Source organism: Notechis scutatus, chromosome 3, assembly GCF_049901735.1.
Source record: "Notechis scutatus isolate UNSWTSFEM ecotype Mainland chromosome 3, rNotScu1.2, whole genome shotgun sequence".
Taxonomy (NCBI): Eukaryota; Metazoa; Chordata; class Lepidosauria; order Squamata; family Elapidae; genus Notechis; species Notechis scutatus.
The window spans coordinates 162,550,333-162,572,085 of NC_142011.1; the positions used below are offsets into that span (position 1 = coordinate 162,550,333).

Consider the following 21,753-nt stretch of genomic DNA (forward strand, 5'->3'; position numbering starts at 1 on the left):
GTTATACTTTTATCTTGCCTTTTTGATGCATAACTCAAAGCGGCAAACATGCTTAATATTCCTATTTTCCCTACAACAACAGCCCTTAAAGTGGTTGAGTTGAAAGACTGCCAGGCCCAAAATCATCTATCCAACTTTCATGCATAGGGGAGACCTAGAATTCCCAGTCTCCTGGTTTCTAGGCGAGTATCGTAATTACTATACCAATTTAAGTTCGAAATTAAACCCTATTTAATGGGCAGATAGTCCTTAATATACAACAGTTCATTTAATGAGTGTTAGTTACAACACTGAAAAAGTGACTTATGATTGTTTTTCACATTTATGACCATTGCAGCATCCCCATGGTCACGTGATCAGAATTTACATACTTGGGAACTGGTTCATATTTACAATTATTGCTGTGTCCCAAAGTCAAGTGATCACCTTTTGGGATCTTCTGATAAGCAAAGTCAATGGGGAAGTCAGAATCACTTAACAACCAGGTTACTAACTTATCAATTGCAGTAATTCACTTAAAAGCTGAGGCCAAAATGTTGTAAAATGGGGGGAAATCATTCTGTTATTTAATAACAGAAGTTTTGGGCTCAATTGTGGGTGTAAATTGAGGATTACCTGTATGTGGAAATTATTGGGGGTGAAATTTTTATACTGGGAACAATCATTTTTAAAACAATGAGAATATTTCAAGTAAATGTACCTAGGATGCTGCTAATTGTACATAAAAAGATAGCTGAGAGCAGCTTACAAAGCTTATGTATAACCTGCAAAAAAGATGCAGCCGTTTTATTGATCTAAAAAAAGGCATTTCATACTAATGTGAAAAACTGGAGTATGACCTTACTGCATCAGCTGTTGCTATTAGCTTTTAATGTCACTTAAATGTTTTCTTTCTTTTTTGTTGTCATTTTTGCTAGTAAAATTCTTTTTTGCATATGTTTATATTAGATATTGTTTAAGGCTTTGAGAGCTGCCCCAAGATATACAGCACATACAATTTTTTTCTTGTTAGGAACAAACCTGCTCTGTTTCCATAACTGAGAAAATATATCTTAATGCTTAAATATATACTTCTACCACTGTATTTTGATTTCAACCTGTGGTGTGGGGAAAGGCTCTTGAGAGTCCTTTGGACTGCAAGGAGATCAAATCAGTTAATCTTAAAGGAAATAAATCCTGACTGTTCCTTGGAAGGACAGATACTGAAGCTGAAACTTAAATACTTTGGCCACAAAATGGGAAGAGAGGACTCATTGGGAAAAAACGGATGTAGGCAAAAGGAGAAAGGGATGGCAGAGGATGAGATAATTAGATAGTGTCATCAAGACATGGGGATGAGTTTGGGCAAGCTCAGGGAGACACTGGTGGGGGGGGGGGGCTGGTGTGCTATGGCCCATGGTGTCATGGAGAATTGGATATGACTTAGCAACAGCAAATCATTGTGCTTGGTTTGTCCCAGACCGCGTTGTTTCTCTGTTTCTAATGTGTTTCCCCTATTCTATATTACATCTTATCTTATTTTTTTCTAAGCAGCTTATATGCATAGAACACTGGTTCATTAAGGCTAGAAATCTGTTCATGCTTCCCTTGATAGACACACATAATAGAAAAAAAGTATTTTTGCTGTCGTTTTATTCTTCCCTACGGTATTATATAAGAATTTACATTTTTCTTTCATGTGTTATGGATGAAACTTGTTATTTATTACCATTTAAAGCCATCAATTCTGTAAAGCACAGAATTTGTATTCAGTCCAAATGTTAGTACTCATAGCTATTTGTTAACTTTGAAGTAACAGGATTTCTTCTTAATGAAAATACACCTAATCCCACACAATCTTGGTTTAAAAACTAATTTTCCTTTATATACAGGGATGCAACAAGGCTTGATGAGTTCTATACAAAAAACCAGCAGCTTAGAGAACAGCAAAAATCATTGCATGATACTATTACAGTTTTGGAAGATCGGTAAGTAAGAATTCCTTTTTGCTTACAGCATTTGGCAACTTTTTTCTTTAGTACAAGATTACTGAATTTAAAGAAATAGTCTTAAATTATTACTGAATTTATTCAGTAGATAATCAACATTTACCTAGTAGTGTTTCTTTAATTATCTTTATATCTTAATGTTTAACAAAGTAGTAATCACAACTCAGAATTTACAGGAAACAAACAATGGGAGGGATTTCATGCAGTATTTATCGGCATATAATACTTTCCTGAAAAGATTGGATTCTTCATATTTTTTCTCACTTCTTAGTAGGATAATTCTTTTATTCTTTGTAATTTATTCCTTTGTTTTTCTTATGAAGCAAAGTTACCCTTATAGCAAAATATTCTGTCCACATTTGAAAGAAATTTTTAATACAAGTATTTCTTGCTTGTCTTTTCTATCTGTATTTCTGCAGAAATTCAGGAAAAGGCAAGGGGAATAAATGTATACTTCCACCATATATTAAGATTGTAGTGAACCCTCCCGAATCTCTGTTCCTAATATTTATCCCATCTGGTGTCAAACGTCACATCTGTTATGAGTTTCTGTAAGAAGTACAGAACTCAGTACTAGATAGCTGAATTAATCATAACGATGTATCCAGAAAATTTGAGTTTTAGTCTTAATACATTTATGCATATTTTTGTCAGGGGTGTGTAAATAAATTACACTGGATGGAGAATAGGAATGTATTGGGGTGAGGGGGAATAATCCTGTTCTGCCATGTTAGATAGATTTAAAATTGATTGAACAGCAAGAATTCTGACACTGAAACCACATTTTTGCTTCTGACTGCATATGCTTATTAGATATAATTTTAAAAATTAATATCAAACAATAGTTTAAAATTAATGTTCAAGCTGTACTCCTAAAAGTGCATACTAAATTCCATTAGGTGTAACAGGGTTTTTAAACAAAATGCAGAAGATTATTCTACATTTGTTGCTGTAATTGAATGCAGTAAGTCCAAATATACATGAAATGCTACAGACTTCTTTCCTGAGTCCTGTGCTTTACAGCCTTAAATGACCTTGATGAAGGGGTTAAAAGGATAGTGATGATGATGCAGAACTTGGACAACTGGCTAAAGTAAATAAAGAGAAGTTTCAGAAATATACATTTTTATAGTGGTCTGAAATGAACCATACAGTAGTGTGAAATTAAATCTAACATAGGAAGGGGAAGGATGAATGGCATAAGATGGGAGAGATCTGGTTTAGCGGTAGCATGTGTGAAAAAATCAGAGTGCTCTAACAGATCATATACTTAATATAAACTGCTCAAAAAAATAAAGGGAACACAAAAATAAGACATCCTAGATCTGAATGAATGAAATATTCTTATTAAATACTTTGTTCATTACATAGTTGAATGTGCTGGCAACAAAATGGCACAAAAATTATCAATGGAAATCAAATTTAGCAACCTATGGAGGTCTGGATGTGGAGGTACACTCAAAATTAAAGTGGAAAAAAACACTACAGGCTGATCCAACTTTGATGTAATGTCCTTAAAACAAGTCAAAATGAGGCTCAGTAGTGTGTGTGGCCTCCACGTGCCTGTATGACCTCCCTACAATGCCTGGGCATGCTCCTGATGAGGTGGCAGATGGTCTCATGAGGGATCTCCTCCCACACCTGGACTAAAGCATCCCCCAAGTCCTGGACAGTCTGTGGATGGAGCAAGACATGATGTCCCAGATGTGCTCAATTAGATTCAGGTCTGGGGAACGGGCGGGCCAGTCCATAGCATCATTGCCTTCGTCTTGCAGGAACTGCTGACACACTCCAGCCACATGAGGTCTAGCATTGTCTTGCATTAGGAGGAACCCAGGGCCAACTGCACCAGCATATGGTCTCACAAGGGGTCTGAGGATCTCATCTCGGTACCTCATGGCAGTCAGGCTACCTCTGGCGAGCACATGGAGGGCTGTGCGGCCCCCTAAAGAAATGCCACCCTACACCATTACTGACCCACTGCCAAACTGGTCATGCTGGAGGATGTTGCAGGCAGCAGAACATTCTCCACGGCGTCTCCAGACCCTGTCACGTCTGTCACATGTGCTCAGTGTGAACCTGCTTTCATCTGTGAAGAGCACAGGGCGCCAGTGGCGAATTTGCCAGTTTTGGTGTTCTCTGGCAAATGCCAAACGTCCTGCACGTTGTTGGGCTGTAAGCACAACCCCCACCTGTGGACGTCAGGCCCTCATACCACCCTCATGGAGTCTGTTTCTGACCGTTTGAGCAGCCACATGCACATTTGTGGCCCGCTGGAGGTCATTTTGCAGGGCTCTGGCAGTGCTCCTCCTGTCCCTCCTTGCACAAAGGCAGAGGTAGCGGTCCTGATGCTGGGTTGTTGCCCTCCTACGGCCTCCTCCACGTCTCCTGATGTACTGGCCTGTCTCCTGGTAGCGCCTCCATGCTCTGGACACGACGCTGACAGACAGCAAACCTTCTTGCCACAGCTCACATTGATGTGCCATCCTGGATGAGCTGCACTACCTGAGCCACTTGTGTGGGTTGTAGACTCCGTCTCATGCTACCACTAGAGTGAAAGCACTGCCAGCATTCAAAAGTGACCAAACCATCAGCCAGAAAGCATAGGAACTGAGAAGTGGTCTGTGGTCACCACCTGCAGAACCACTCCTTTATTGGGGATGTCTTGCTAACTGCCTATGCTTTCCACCTGTTGTCTATTCCATTTGCACAACAGCATGTGAAATTGATTGTCAATCAATGTTGCTACCTAAGTGGACAGTTTGATTTCACAGAAGTGTGATTGACTTGGAGTTACATTGTGTTGTTTAAGTGTTCCCTTTATTTTTTTGAGCAGTGTAAATCAACACCAATGGAGCTGCTGGAAAGGTAAATGATATGTTGAGATGTATTAACAGGAATATAGAGTTCAGATCACAGGAAGTAATTTTCCCACTATACTGTGCCTTGTTTAGGCTCCACTTGGAATATTATGTTCAATTCAGGACATCACAATTTAAAAATGACTTTTACAAACTGGTGCAAGTTCAGGAGAAGGTCACTGAGATGGCAAGGAAATTGAAAACCATGACCTGTGATGAACAGTTAGGGGGAACTGTGTATGTTTAACCTGAAGGAAAAATGACTAAAGCAAGATATGTGATAGCAGTTTTCAGAAATCTAAAAGGTTGTCATATAAAGGAAGAATTTGATTTGGTCTTTGTCTTCTTTCTCAAGCAGAGCTTGATATGGCACATAAATAGATTCAAGTTAAATATTAGTAAGAACTTCCTGATAGCTAATGCCTGAAGTGGTACAATCATTTTTGATGGAGGTCTTCAAACACAGAATGGATAGATACCTGTCAAAAATGCTTTAGCACATCACATACCAGAGGTTCTCTCACATCCCTATCAACTATGACTCTATAACACTGTTGTTTTTTAATATTTTCTGGTATGTTTTAAATTTTTCCACACACACACACACATACTTTTTTGTTATGGCTTTCGTGAGCCAATATAGTGACCATATTTAGGTAATCATGCTACATTAATAAGTTGAAATACAGATTTTTTTTGCTTTTTTATTTTGCCCTTTTCTTCAGGGTACAAGGAAACAAACCAGAAATCTATAGTAACAAGCTTCTGATTGTTAGAATACTAGCCCATGTTTTGAAACAGTAGTCAGAAACTTCCTGATTTGATCATTGGCAGCACATGCACGACACATAGTAAAGTTAAACTTAGTGTATCATTTGAATCTGCTGCAGGTTTAAGGTGGTGGTTAACGCAGACAGAGAAGTTAAATAACAAAAAGCTCCTAATGTCTAAGCATAAAGTCAATGATAGTAGAACAGGGGTCAGGAACTTTTTTACCTTTTACCCCCAAAAATTTATAAACACCGACGTTACCCCTTGATTTGAAAGGAAGGAAATCATACACTATTTGTATGTAAACCAGTGGTCCCCAACCTTTTTGTGCCAGGGACCAGTTTCACTCAAAACACTTTTTCAAGGGCGGGGGGAGAGGGGAGAGAAAGAGTCGAGTTTGGTGGTTTGCTTGCAGGCGTTTCATTATCTGACTAGGTAACATCTGATGTTGTTACCTAGTCGGGTAATAAAACGTCTGCCAGCAAACCACCAAGGTCAAGGAGCGCCAATGCCTCCTCATTGCAAACCTGAGCGACAGATAGTCCCTGCAGGACGGCTGAGAAGCCTCGCCTCTCGGCCCTGCCTTCATCAGCCCCATCCCTCAGGTGTCTCCCTCCCTCCCTCAGCCTCATCCCTCAGGTGTCTCCCTCCCTCCCTCAGCCCCATCCCTCAGGTGTCTCCCTCCCTCCCTCAGCCCCATCCCTCAGGTGTCTCCCTCCCTCCCTCAGCCCCATCCCTCAGGTGTCTCCCTCCCTCCCTCAGCCCCATCCCTCAGGTGTCTGCCTCGTTCCTCTCTCAGTCGCTCTCTCACTCCTCACCAGCCCAGGAAGAAACTGCTTCAAAGAAGCCGGCAGGGTGGCTTTTCCTGTCGGCGCAGCTTCCCCAAAGCGCCCGTTCACCCCCACCCCGCCGCCCACGGTTCAATCCTCCGTTCTGCCTGCCTGCCTTCATTTCTGGTGGTTTCGGAGCGCAGCTTCTCCGAAGCGCCCGTTCACCCCCGCTTCTTTGAAGCAGTTTCTTCCTAGGCTGGTGGAGGAGCGAGAGAAGCGACTGAGAGAGAACAGGCGGAGAAACGAAGCTGCTGAGCCAGAGAGCAGGACAGGCTTCCGTTGCTTCCTCCCTCCCCTTCTCTCATTTGTGTCCTTGATTCCCGATCCCAGCAGCATTCACCGGCGAACAGAATGTCGGAAATAAAATGCCTGGGGGTAATGAGAACGGTCACGCCAGCGCGACCGTCCTCATTACCCCAGGATTTTCAGTTTTACCCCATTTGGGGTAATTTACCCCTGTTCCCCCGACCACTGTAGTAGAAGGAACAACTGAATTGCTTCTGCCATAGCAACAAGGCCACTCTCCTGAGCACTCTATTTGTATTAGTATGTAAAGATTAATTCCCTGATTGAGCCATTCTGGTGAGTAAGGACTGACTTACCAGCTATCATGAATAGAGAAAAAGACAAAGAGTGATTTGCTTGTTTTTATGCTTGACTCCAAAATAATAGGCCTGCATGTGAATGTACTTTCTACTTGCATAAAAGAAGCAGAGCAACTTTGTGCACTGGAAAATGGCTTCCTTTTTAAATTTTACTGTTAGAATAATGGCTTCTTGCTCTATTATTGGATCAGAAATTTCCATTATTGTAAACTTGCCAGTAGTTCCTTTAAAATACTGCTTATCGCAATCTTTGTTGTACTCTGTTTTGACAAGACTAAAAACAGATCCTTTTAGAACAGTAGCCCCCAACCTTTTGGGCACTAAGGACCAGTTCTTCAGGAAAAAAAAATGTTTTCCATGGATTGGGAGGGCCATGATTTTGCATCCTACCCAGATCCCATGCATGTGCAGATAAAAGCTTTAATCTGTCGCACGGTCTGGTTCCAAATGGACCCAATATCACATGGGTCATTTCACTGTTAGGTTTCTAGATGTCTAATTTTTGATTAAAATTTGTAAAGTCTTGAGACCATAAAATATAATTTAATGTTGTTGCTTTGCTTTCTATACTTAAGGTATTTGTCTTGCTGCAGAATAACATTAGAACTGCTGAAGATAACATTTATATTGAAGGTTATGTCTAAATATGCCATACTGGATCAGATATTGGCTGAGTTGTGAGGACTTTTTTTCAAATAATATCCAGCTATGAATTCTCTGGAAAATATTCAAGAACTGTAAAATAAGAACATATGTGAGAAGAAATGATTTTTCTCTCACCAAATAGTATTTTCTTCACTCAGTGATCAGAAATTGGAATTAGCCCAGAAACATGCTTCAATATTTATAAGTATTTCAGTTACTACTACAAAGCAATTATTGAATGATTACTTGCCAGCAAATCCTGCAGTGTTCAATAAGTCTTAATATCTTGTAAGTATGCTTATGATTTCAGTTTTAATATTTGTACATCCTATTAGCTAAATCTTTATAACTTATCATAAGCCCATCTTTAGAGTGCTCGGACTTATCTAGTACTTTCAAAATTTATATTGAACCAAAAACAGATGGAGAAAATACACCTTCTAATTACATAGGTTAAGGGCAGGATTATGTGATCGTTGTGCAGTAACTGAAGAGCATATGAAGAAGAAACAACAGGAATTTGAAAATATCCGGCAACAGAACCTTAAGTTCATCACTGAACTGAGTGAGTTTTAGCAACCTTTTGTTTTTTTAGTGCTATTGTTTTTGTATTTGGGGATTTGCGTTGCTATTGTCTCTCAATCAGAGGTAACCCCACGGTAGAATTTCTGCATAAAACCATTTATCCAGTTGTAAGATCAATTTAATTTATACCAGTAGAAGAGAATATTTATAGCTCAGGTTTGAACTGTGGGATCTTTGTGCTCTGAGCTTGGTGGTTTTTTTTGCAGACATTTCCGTAGCCAACTAGGGAAACTAGCATTGATGATATTACTGTTGAGTAATGAAACATCTTTTGGAAAAGAACCAAGCTCAGAGAGCACTGAGGACTTCACAATTAACCTGATATACTTCAAAAGAGATATGTGAGGGATTGCACTATTAATGCCATAATTTTTGAGAATTCATGAAATATACTTTAATAAATTTACAAAGTTATTAATATAGTAAGACAAATAACATAGAAAGTTATTTGTTTGAGACAAAATATAAAAAGGTTTTAGTTGATGTTGAATTGAATTACCAAGAACATTTTATTTAGACTTGATCCAGTGGATAGATTTGCTCACATTTCAAATTTGTATTAAGATATAATTTTGTTTTGAATTCTGAACCTGTGTCATGTGAATGCACAACAGTTCCAGTTCTTAACAATTAAGGAATATTCTGATGTGATGAAAAGGTAAAATAAGAAAAAAAATATTGCTAGGCCTTATGATGAATATCATTGATTTACAAATTATAGTATGAAATATTCCATGTACATTAATATGTTAAATCAATTTAGTGTTATCTTAATGATTATATATAGATTTGTGAAAATGATAGAGGAAGATAAAACAGCAAAAAATTATAATGCTTTCATTTTATTTCAGTAAATGAAAGAAACAACTTACAGGATGAAAATAAAAAGATTTCCCAAAAGCTTCAGAAAATGCAGGAAAAAAATGAGTAAGTTTATTTATAACTATAAAAGACAACATTCTCTCAGAAGAAATGAAAGACAACTTGTATATTATACCAAGAAAAATGCATGGATGTAAATTATTACTAGTCAACTTTAGTATGGGCAATTATAAACTGTGTGTCCATGTGCGCTGGAAAATAGACATGTTAATGCCATAACCAAAATGCCATAACTTTATTAATAGGGGCAAGTACTCCCACTCAATACAGCATGAGACATTCATTTTTCTAAATAAAAAAGTTATAATTTGTAAAATAATAAGTACTTCATTTTAAAACCCCCCCCACAAAACCCTTATCTCTGAATGGGGACATGGTGGAGATGGTCATAGCAAAACCAAATGTATTTAGTAGATAATAAGGTTATCTGCAATCCTAAATAAAGTTGGGAAATGGATTCTTAACATTTCTAGTTTTTAACACTTGCATGATTTACAGACTTTAAAATTATCATTTATATGCAAACTTCTGCCATTCTGTTTTTAACTAGTATTTTCTTCCAAGTGTTATCAGTTGCCGTAGTGCTTTTTCCAGATTGTTATTTTGAAGGCTGCAAAGGATGAAACGTTTCTGTTTTCTATGCTTATTGCTGTTGTTTTCTGAAGCCCCTTTCCTGATCATTTCCAGCTAGTACAGACTTTTAAATCTTTCTGATTATTATTTTTTTAATTCATAGTGCTTTCTCATCCTTCTTTCTCAGTAATTTCTCCAGACATAGGAGCTCTCTTCTTCCTTAATTTCAATCCTGTTTTAGTACTCTCCTTCCCCCAATGCAGGTAAGAGCAAAAAAAAAAGAGATATGGAAATAACCATTCAGTGGTTATTTGATAACAGACTTTCATTGATTCAATCTCCAGGAAAATGAGAGAATGAGGGAGGTTGATGTATTTAGCCTTTATTCATATTGTTCTTCTATGGTTTTCTTTAGGGAGCAAGAGAAATATATGGAAGATTTTGTTCCAGGTTCACCAGTTCAGTCACTGTCACTTTCAATGGTTAATCGAATGCGGCGAAAACGAGAAAATAGGCATATCCGGTACACAGAACAAAAGTGCACAGATTTGGAAAAGAAAGAAAGAATCTATGGTATATTTTTTAATAATTAATTCATCCCCTAAAGTAGTTGGGAATAGTTGTCATTTCAAAGATAACAGAACAAAAAATGTTATGCTCCTTTTTTGCCTGTTAAACCAGATCAATTTTTAAACCTCATTTTCAATACTAGCAAACAAAAATATTCAGAATGTAGACATTTGAATATAAGTAATTCAGATAAGCAATATTCAAATGATCCATTTGGTAGTTTAAGCATCTGTTTCATTGAAATAATATAACTATCTTCAAAAACAGTGTGCTACATAAAATAAGTTCTTAATTTTAGCTGCTTTCCTTCTTTAAGCATTACATCACCACCTTGTGGACAGTAGAAGGATTTTAATTTTATGATATCCAAGTTTAAATCAGAATAAAAGAAAATATGGATGATATTATTTAAAAACTTTTACTCATACACATACAAACACAGACAGAGATGGACAGAGAGAGTTATTTAAAACTGATTTTAATTTGAAGTATAGTTATTTAATGAAAAAGCATGTTTTAAATATTTACTTGATTTACTCAAGGAGCAGGTAGCAGTTGTGGCTAGGAGGGCCTTTTCTCAATTTCATGTTGTGTGCCAGTTACAGCCCTTCCTGGATCAGGAGGCCCTTCTCTCATTCACTCATGTCTTGGTCAACTCTCATATGGACTATTGCAATGTGCTTTAAATGGGGCTACTCTTGAAGAGTATCCAGACTGCATATGTAACAGCTCTGCTGTGTGAGCTACTTTGGGTACATGTATTCTTCTGGATTCAATTCAAGATGTTGGTTATCACTTTAAGCCCTTTATGGCATGGGACCAGGTTACCTGAGGAACCATCTTGTCCCAATTGCATTGACCATCCCACCCAGGCAGGCAAGAAAGATATATTATGGGCCCTGTCAGTTAAAAAAATTTGATTGGTGGATTCAAGGAAAAGAATCTTCTCTGCCATTGCCATTGCCTTATGGAATATCGTGTCCCCAGAGGTGAAGTTGGTCTCCACTTTTTTATGCCTTCCAAAAGAGAGTGAAGACCTGGCTCTGCCATCTGGCATTGGGTTCAAGGAGTGGCACAGAACCCCGGGGTTAGCTGGTACTCCACTTTTTTTTAATCTTATTCACTTTTTAGCTTATGTTTTAAACTTCACTCATTTTAATTTTCACTCTGTTTTAATTATGTTTTTAATTATATTTGGACATGGATAGTAAGATGGGCAGTGTGTGAATTTGATAAATAATTTGATAAATATTTGATAAATAATGCAAAAGCTTTTAAGCTAAGTTATTATTCATATAGCTAAAGATAAAAATACAAATTGAAAGTAATGAAAGCAATTCTCTTACTATGTATATAGTTGTAATACAAAGTGAAATTTTTGGAATGTGTTTATTTTTAAACAGTATTAAATTTTTCTTAAATAGCTAAAATATAGTTATGCATTTATCTGAAAATCATTACTTGGACATACATTCATTATTAGAGCTTTTATGTACAATAGTCACCTCTTTGCGTTTTAAAGTACATGGAATTATTTTGGATATTTTAGTTTCCATTCAAATGTGCTTGTTTATAATTTTGTTTTTTAAATATATAATGGGTTTGAAACAGTGGTGGGATTCAAATTTTTTTTACTACCGGTTCTGTGGGTATGGCTTGGTAGGCGTGGCAGGGGAAGGATACTGTAAAATCTCCAGTCAGAGGTGGTATTTGTTGGTCCTCCAAAATACTCAAACTTTCTGCTACCGGTTCTCCAGAACTGGTCAGGACCTGCTGAATACAACCTCTGGTTTGAAATAGTTTAACTTCAGGTTTTTGTTTTTTTTTAAAAAAGCAATAATGGTAAAACCTATGAAAAAGTAAGCCTATCCTATGGTCTAAGTTTTTTTATAACCTTCTGTTCCTGAAAGGATCTGATTAACCATTGACAAAAGCAGAATATTTTATCTAGTTTATTACCATATTTTTCGCTCCATAAGACACACTCCCCCACCCCCAAAAGTGGGTGGAAATGTCTGTGCTGGTCCTTTGGTGAATAGCAGCTGGGCCGCCACAGTGGTGTCCTTTTATAGTGCTGAATCCCACTTCTTCTTTCTGTCATTGCCCGCCTCTTCTGTCTCTTTTCAGCAGTGCAGGGGTCAATAGGCAGAGCTGGCAATGAGTCTGTGGTCCTCTCAGTCTCCGTCTGATATTTTTCTTCTTATTTTCCTCCTCTAAACCTAGGTGAGTCTTATGGTCAGGTGTGTCTTATCGGGTGAAAAATATGGTATATATTCTAAATTTCATTATATATCACTGTACATACCTGCCTAATTTAGACTAACAAGCAAGCTGTTCTTTGGTCAATATCTTTTGTTCAATACCCAGGTCCTCAATCCTTAAATGTTGTCCAATTTTTAGGCTTCAATACTACAGGTACTTCTAAATAAATGCATTTTTCTCTAGTATTCTGGACAGAAAGTGACATTTTTTACAATATAATTTAATGTCTAATCAAAATATGGAAACCAATTAAAATATACAGCTATCTGCATAACTCTGATATCTAAAAGCCAATCAAGACAAAGAGGACCACTTTAATGGAAATCCACAGGTGTTCAAATTGTTGCATAGAATTAATTAATTAATACAAAAGTATTTTGTGGGGATTTTGACTAGGTTGGCTGGTAGTTATGTTCTATTTAAGCATAATGTGAATTGTTTAAAGTATATATTGAATTTGTACTTTATTGAAATTTGAATCAATAAATCCAGTTCTTACTCAGCTATTTTGCTGATTTATTTACATACAAAAACTACTCAAATTCTCTCAGAGAAAATAGATTTGTACATCCAGATCTACTCAGCTTTTATTTGTCAGTTTATTATGTCAACATTAACATTATATATATAGAAGAAAGGCAAGACAGTTAACTAGAAATCAAAACCATTTGAAATCTAAGCATATCAGATATTTTTTTAAGGTTTTCTATAAATAAATATTTAAATATAAATTCTGTATTTTTTTTCTAGAACATGGAAATATTCAATTGTCACCTACTCAAGAGCCTGCTTGTTCTGAAGAAATATTGGTAGCAGATACATGTGATCCACAGTTGTCCCCAGTTTCAAGTAAATATCACCAATTTTAGCATTACTTAATATTTAATAACAATAACAACACTATTATTTAATAACAAAGAATCTTTTAAAGAGATCTCCTATATTATTTTTTTGGTTAGAAAAGAAGCAGATGTTCAAACAGTTAATTCCATAATATTTTTGAAGAAACAGATGGAACTGTAAAGCAATTATATTATATCTTTATGTAAGTTAATTATTCTTAGCTTAGCTTTTTATTTGCTGCAAGCTTGTGTAACTTGGGCATTCAGCTACATAATATTGGAAGCCTTTATTTGCTGGTATAACTTTTAAGATTTTTATCAACAAATTAAAATTAAGTAGATGATTCAAAGCAAATGGGTTAGAAATACATTAATATACTAGGTATATTTAATTATTTATTGAGCCATATGGCTTTGCAAAAATAACTACCGTATTTGCCGGCGTATAAGACGACCCGGCGTATAAGACGACCCCCACCACCACCGGAAACGCCTCCAGAAATCCCGGGGCTGCAGCGGCAGGGCAGAGTGCCAGGGGCCGTGGGAAGAGCAGTAAGGCTGCAGCCTCGGGCGGAGCGAGGCGAGCGGGATGAAGCGGAAGCGACGCAGGGGATCCAGGAAGCCAGAGGCGCCTTCGCTGCGTCCAACAAGCATCCGAAAGCCGGCAGTGGATATACCGGCGTATAAGACGACCCCCCCACTTGGAGGCATGTTTTTCGGGGCAAAAAAGTCATCTTATACGCCGGCAAATACGGTAAAGTGTACAGTAGCCCTGACCAAACTGATGCTTCAGCTGTTGCTGGAATACAATTATTATAATTTGCAGCCAGAAAAAGTATGTTATCGAGAATTTATGACACGTTATTATATCTGCGGGGAATACTAAGTTACAAAATATTGCGACAAAAAATTAATATGCACGTTTTAATATTGATAAATCCAGCCAAAACTATTTTAGTGTAATTAATTTTTGATTAAGAAACGTAAGTTAAAACTTAAAATTTCAGTTTCTATGTATATTGTAAGAAAAAGGTTTATGTTTTTAATAAGTTTTTAAACATTGGAATAGTATTTAGTGGGTTAAGGGTTTTTTTTGACACAGAAAATTTGATATAGATATGTTATAAGGATATACATCTTTGGTTAAGTTGGACGTTTGTAACAGAAATTGTGAATGTAATCTTGATGACGAGGACAAATTAGAGCTACTTAGGCAAGTTTTTCATATGTGCCATGAATTATTTAAAAATAATTTTCTTCAAGATATCCCACCAAGCTTCAAGAAGCAATAAAGAACCTCAGCAAGTTAGTTCATCAGCAAAGCAACATGAAGGGATCAAAAGCCTGAATATTTTCTCCCTGCGTCCTTTTAATCTGTATTTTTCTATTAATTACTGCTTGCATATTTATTTAAGTTCTTTGTTTTTAGCACTTTAGGAGCCAGCTTGGCTGAAAAACAGGAGGTAGCTTTAATAAATACTGATTTCTTTGGTCAGTCACTTAAGGTCAGCTTGGTAATTTTTGCTTAGCAACAAGAGTGATGGCATTGTTATAAAGCTTTTTTATGCTTTTCAGATTCTTCACTTTTCAAGTAGCATTGAAAAACATAATTTGGCAAGGATTCCAATAACAATTATTTTAATGTTTGCTTTTTAATATCTATATAATAAAGGAACTATTTCTGCAATACATAGACACACACATAAATACACAGATGCATATGATGCTGTTCCCTTTCATAGTAAGTAATGTTATTCAAAGGCAGAAAGGAAATAAAAAGAAAGTAAAGCTGTGAGGTAAAAGGAAAGTAAATACAGCTAAATCTAGTTCACTATAACATTGTTTACCTCTTTGTTTCTTTTTACTTTGTTCCTTCAATGTCCATTTTCCCAGGTTACACTTGATACTACTAAGAAATAGTCTATCCCATATTCAGAATTTCTCATAATCTTTCACTAATTTTCCCAGCATTTCATCAAAAACATTCAAATCAATCTTGCTTTTAGATTTAAATCCCTTCCTTTGCCATATGTGCTCATAAATAAGCTTATATGACATATTCGAAATAGCACTTTCTACACAGGTATATCCCAACAATCCCAATTCTCATTCATTCCTGATCTCTGAAAGGTTGAATCATTTTTCTGTACCCTCTTGCTCATTCCTATCATTTCTTTATGGTTCCTAACATAATTTTCTTACTGGATGACATATAATAAGAATTTTGCACAGTTTTCTCAAAAGTCACCCCTGCAGCGTTTATTGTCACCATTCAAACCAATTATCATCAGTCTACAAATTAGTACTTTCATACTCATCCATAATAATTATTATAGCATTCTGTACCATTCTGTTTTAGTATTTTTTCATTCCTAATTAATCTACATATGTCTATACATATGTACTTCCATTCATGTAGTAATATATTCAATTCCATTTCATAGAATAAAACCACTTTGATTCAGAACTTTCATATTTCATATTTCTCATTTTTCTTTTAGTTTCACCAACATTCAACATACTATTTAAAAAAATATTTTTACTTATAAATATATAACCTAAATATAGACTACAAGAAAATTGGAAAAAAAATTGTTGACAGCATTGATAAGACTATTAAATAGCCATACAGTGCAGTACTGCAGGCTATTTCTGCTGACTGTTGGCTGCCTGCAATTTGGTAATTCAAATCTCACCAGGCTCAGGGTTGACTCAGCCTTTCATTCTTCCAAGGTGGGGAAAATGAAGACTCAGATTGTTGGGTGCAATATGCTGACTGTAAACCGCTTAGAGAGGCTGTAAAGCACTATGAAGCGGTATATAAGTCTAAGTGCTATTGCTATACAGGATTTTCAATATTGATATGATATAGATTTTCAGTATCGAGACTATACTACTGTATAGTAGATGATGAAAATAGAGCAAAAATCTTGACCTAATGTACCACAAAAAATAGCAGCTTCCGGTTTATGACAACTAGTTTTGTATGTCAAATGAAAGCAAAGCAGGTTAGAGGCTAAAAGAATAAGTTGAATTTAACACTTGGTATGTCCATTAAAATATGATAATTGCTCTCTACAAGAACTAGTGAAATTAAGATATGCTTATTGCGAAATGCTGACCTCATAATACAGACTACAAGATAACGAGAGAATTTAGCAATGCTCCCTACATGGATTCAAAATCCTAAGTAACCAAAAAGTGATCGTTTCTGAACAAGACTGATTAGCAAAAAAGAATATTTCAGTGTCCAATAGCTTGTAAATGACTTGGTACAAGATTGTACCAATCTAACCAGTAGAATTTTTTCTTCTTCTTTAGATAGGAGATGCAAAACCTAAGTCTTAATTCAGTATACAAAAGATTGAAAAGACCATTACCAAAAATGGAGAAATATTTATCTTGTATTTTTTTTGCTGATTTCCTTTTCCATTGGTACAGGCAAAGAAGTGAAAGAAGAATGTCCCAATTCAGTGCATTTTAATTTGAAGGCAGTTGTTACAGAAACACTTGAATGTGATGAACATGTAAGTACTATTTTTAAGATCTGTCATAAAGTCTATTTGAGAGATTAATTTTCATAGACAAGAGTTTAGTTCCTTTCTTTATTCCATCTAATGACTTACAAAACATACCACTGGTTGTTAAGCCTAATACATAAAGCAATCAGGCATTTGTAATTTATAATGGATGCTTCTGATCTTTTTCCAAAAAGCTAAATAAGATAGATTCTAAAAATTGCAGTCTATCTTACATTTTCGTTATGCCAAATGAAATGATTACATCATTCCTGAATCTGCATAAATTTTTCAAAGAAAATTACAGGAATGTTTGGCCTCAATTTGCTGGAAAGCAAATTACTAGAAATAAGCATGAAGGAATAGATAGAAATCTTTTTGCACTGCTAAATGCATTTCTTTGCTGAATAGATATAACTATTCATTGTTTCACACTGGTTCTTTAGTTATAGTTTTGGAACATAATTCATTTTTTAACAAACATTAACATAGTATAAAAAGTCGTGTGCTCTCACAACTAGGTTTGAGAAGGCTTACTCAATATTTTTTAATACAGGTAGTATTAAACATTATTGGTGGTTCATTCACACAGACTGGTTGCTTCCTACCTCATCATAATTATTTTTGTATAATTATATTGGTCTCTTGGGGACACGGTGGCTCAGTGGCTAAGATGCTGAGCTTGTTGATTGGAAAGGTCAGCAGTTCAGCGGTTCAAATCCGTAGCACCATGTAACGGAGTAAGCTCCCATTACTTGTCCCAGCTTCTGCCAACCTAGCAGTTCGAAAGCATGTAAAGATGCAAGTAGAAAAATAAGAACCATTATGTTGGGAAGGCAACAGCGTTCTGTGCGCCTTCAACATTTAGTCAGGCTGGCCACATGACCACGAAGATGTCTTTGGACAGCACTGGCTCTGGCTTTGTAACCGAGATGAGCACTGCCCCCTAGAGCCAGAAACAACTAGCACATATATGCGAGGGGAATCTTTACCTTTACCTTATATTGGTCCCTTAACTGTTCCCACATTGTACTAAGCCATAATATGGCTCATGTATTTGTGATTTAATTTGACATAAAAACCCATTCTAGAAAATAATAAGGGTTATAATAAGGGTTTATAAGTCAATGAGAATATATTTAGTTTTTCATGTTTTTCTATAGTACTTGGTATTTTAATCTCTCATCATTTTTGTCTACCTTTTTCTAGTCACAAGTATTTTTTTTCTACATTATTTTCAAAATATATGACTAACTGACCCAGCCCTTCAAATGTATTTTAACTCTATGCAGGACAATTCAGTGAGGCAGGCTAGTATTCAAAAGTACTATTCAACAAAAGTTACATTTATGTACTAATTCCTTAGTAATACAAAAATATATTTGCATTTGAAAATTATGATATAAGTATATATTTAAAAACCAAGCAAACAGATAATCCTCAATTTATAACCATTCATTTAGTTATTATTCAAAGTTACAATGGCACTGGAAAAAAAGTGACTTGTGACCATTTTTCATACTTACGACTGTTGCAAGCATCCACATGGCCACGTGATCAAAATTTGGACACTGGCATGTATTTATGGGGGGTTGTAGTGTTCTGGGCTCATGATCATCTTTTGTGACCTTCTGACAAATAAAGCCCATGGGGAAGCCAGTTTCACTTAAAAAAGAGTTCTCTACTCCTCTACTCGTTGTAGAATACCTTATGCCACCAGACTTGAAATTCTAGACCTAGAAAACCTTGAATTACGCTGTCTTCGGTCTGATCTAAATATGGTATATAAAATCATACATTGCAATGTCCTACCTGTCAATGAATACTTCAGCTTCAACCATAACAATACAAAGCACACAATAGATACAAACTCAAAGTTAACCGCACCAAACTTGATTGCAGGAAATACGACTTCAGCAACAGAGTGGTCAATGTCTGGAATACTCTACCTGACTCTGTGGTTTCTTCCCCAAACCCCAAAAACTTTAACCTTAGACTGTCTACTATTGACCTCACCCTTTTCCTAAGAGGTCTGTAGGGGGCATGTATAAGCGCACCAACATGCATACCGTCCCTGTCCTATTGTTTCTTTTATTTTTCTTACATGTACCCATTTCATGTATTCATAACTATGTATATACAGTACTTATACCTATTATCTTGTAAGCGATTGACAAATCTAAATAAAGAAAGAAAGAAAGAAAGAAAATAACTGTCTGTCTTAACAACTGCAGTGATTCACTTAACAACTATGGCAAGACAGATCATAAAATGGGGCAAAAATCACTTAACAACTGTCTTGTTTAGCAATGGAAATTTGGGTCATAAGTTAAGGACTACAAAATACTTGCTTGGGAAGCCAAGGAACAGTTAAGTGTCATATACAGTTCACTCACCTTTTCAGTATTCAAGATTCTATATTACTTTATGTTCCCTTTTCCATCCCACAAATCTCACTGAGAATTTAAATGTTTAGTAAGAACTCTGTACATGTAGATCTGATAATTCTGTGCTTTGTACACTGGTCCCAACCAGTTGGTTGGTTTGGTCTTAAGAGTGTCAATTAATAATAATATTATTTGTTCACTAAGTGAATAAATATAATTGGGATGCATTAGAAAATGATAATGTGCAATATTAGAATTATTTCTGAACTCATATATTTTTATTCCATAGGAACCTTGCAGCAAACCACTTGGAGTTACAAGAAAACAATTGGCTCAAGGGTGCTATAAAAATAATAGTGACAATTTAGAGTGAGTCTTCCTTTTTAAAAAAAGAATGAATTATTAATACTTTAGGATTATATTTGGATATATTCTTATAAATACTTTATTCTATTACATGTGATGTGGATAACTACTAAGAAGATATTGTTCTCAAAGATAATACCTGGTTTTAAAAATTCCTTTCCTATAGAAGATTGCCTGCTACCTACTTATATGTTTTCATAATGTTATGTCTTTAACAGCTTTTTCATGATTCCCTAAGTACCTGAGTCTGCTGCTCAACTCGTGAACTTATTGTATTATTAATTTTAATCCTTTTAATTCTTACTCATAAATGCTCATATATTTCAAAGATTTTAACTTTTAAATTTTTTTGTGGGAACATGGTATAAATAATATATATATCAAAATCACTAAAAGTACTTGCAGGCAGAATCCTGTTTTGCAATTTCTTTTAATCTTATTTATAAAATTTAATTCTGTTCAGATTTTCCGACCCATCTGACGATCCTTCTACACCTACAACATGGGATTCCAACATACCTTCTCCTGTTTTCGGGGCTTCTACCAATATTAAAAGTAGCTTAGTTTTTTCCCCATCTGTTTTAGCAGCCGAGAAAAAATCAAATCTGAAAAACAGATCCATCAACAATTCTTCTCTTTCAAGATCTGAAAAAGTGAGATCAAAATCTGAAGACATTCCTTTTATGAGCCTTGGGACTGAAATAGAAACAGTTCTCAATCAAGCCCCAATTGATAGACAAGTGGCTTTGAAACAGAATTCAGAGGAACCCATAACATGTGTGACCAATACACATCTGGATAAAAGTGACATCATCAAAGGTGGCTTTCCATCACAGAAACTGTTAGGGAACAGATGTTCTAAAAGGAAAAAAAATGATGACAAGAGCAACCATGTAATCCGCTGTGAAAAAGAAAATGCTTTTCCGTCCTATGCAGATGTTTTTCCTATTGCCAGAGATAACACGATTGATAAACCTTTGGATCTGTCCGATCGCTTCTCTGATTTTCCCTGTGAAAAAATAATTGCGGAGAGTTCCAAAATAAAAATGAGGCAGGCAACTCTCCATGGTGTTTTTCAACCTCTAGTGAAAGATTCTTCATCTAAAATCACCAATAGTAATTCTGTAATGAACAAAGATTCACAAGATGATCCCTGCGTACAAGAAGCAATCCTAAAATCTCTTACCAAAATGTCCCCAGTGAAAGAGCATGATATAAAAGAGGAAATTGCTATTTTTTCTAATCCACCTTTGCAAAATGATGACATTATAAAAGTAAGTATGTGATTGAGGCATTTATTTTATAATGCACCATTATCTTAACTCTGAGTTTTTTTGAGAAATTGAATTCATTTCTTCCTATAGAGATTTTGCAAGGTACACAGGAGAGTACTTTTGTTTCTGCATATAGGTTTGATGAACAGAAGATAAATGCTACTGAAAATATGCATAGGCAGATAATAATTCTATGCTAAAAATTACAATGTTCTCAATTGTTTTGGTAGGAGGTTGCTGGTGATCAGGAACCAATATGCAAGAGAATAAGATCGGGACATGGAATAGGTGAACCAGCATCAGTACTTCAGCCAAATCCTTGCAGGATGACAAAAATCACACAATTTGAGCAAGGTATCTTTTTATTAATAACTTTATAAATGAATAGGACTGTCACAGGCTTTGAATCTAACTCCTTTGCTTGTTTCTTTTTTCTTCTGTTCAATTCTGTTCTGATTCTCTGAGACTGCCTGGACAAGTCCCTGCAATTTTCTTGGCAAGGTTTTTCAGAAATGGTTTACCATTGCTCCTTCCTAGGGCTAAGAGAAAGTCACCGGCCCAAGATCACCCACCTGGCTTCATGTCCAAGGCGGGACTAGATCTCCCAGTTTTTAGCCCGATTCCTTAACCACCATACCAAACTGGCTCTCTAGCATTACTCTCTCTGGTATTGTAATGTAATATAATACAATACATACCTCTGGTATTATTGTTGGTAACATCATAACCAAAACATGCTTCCAGCTACAGATATTTTCATGCTATTTTTGTTTCTGGGATCTTCTCTTAATTTA

General features: G+C 35.9%; 1 protein-coding gene across 6 annotated transcripts in view; it reads left to right on the top strand.

Annotated features, from left to right (window-relative positions):
• Positions 1 to 21,753, top strand: part of RBBP8 (RB binding protein 8, endonuclease) — a 56,773-nt gene that overhangs the window by 17,939 nt on the left and 17,081 nt on the right. For 4 of the 6 annotated variants that reach the window (XM_087961625.1, XM_026670318.2, XM_087961624.1 and 1 more), the window contains 9 exons: positions 1,872 to 1,967; positions 8,153 to 8,265; positions 9,137 to 9,212; positions 10,156 to 10,313; positions 13,323 to 13,421; positions 16,856 to 16,941; positions 19,609 to 19,688; positions 20,149 to 20,959; positions 21,190 to 21,313. In XM_087961625.1, the coding sequence (XP_087817751.1) occupies positions 1,872 to 1,967; positions 8,153 to 8,265; positions 9,137 to 9,212; positions 10,156 to 10,313; positions 13,323 to 13,421; positions 16,856 to 16,941; positions 19,609 to 19,688; positions 20,149 to 20,959; positions 21,190 to 21,313 (1,643 nt within the window). Of the gene's footprint in view, positions 1 to 1,871; positions 1,968 to 6,944; positions 7,989 to 8,122; positions 8,266 to 9,136; positions 9,213 to 10,155; positions 10,314 to 13,322; positions 13,422 to 16,855; positions 16,942 to 19,608; positions 19,689 to 20,148; positions 20,960 to 21,189; positions 21,314 to 21,753 lie in introns of those variants that run through there. The other 2 variants (XM_026670321.2, XM_087961626.1) reach the window with 2 other exon arrangements.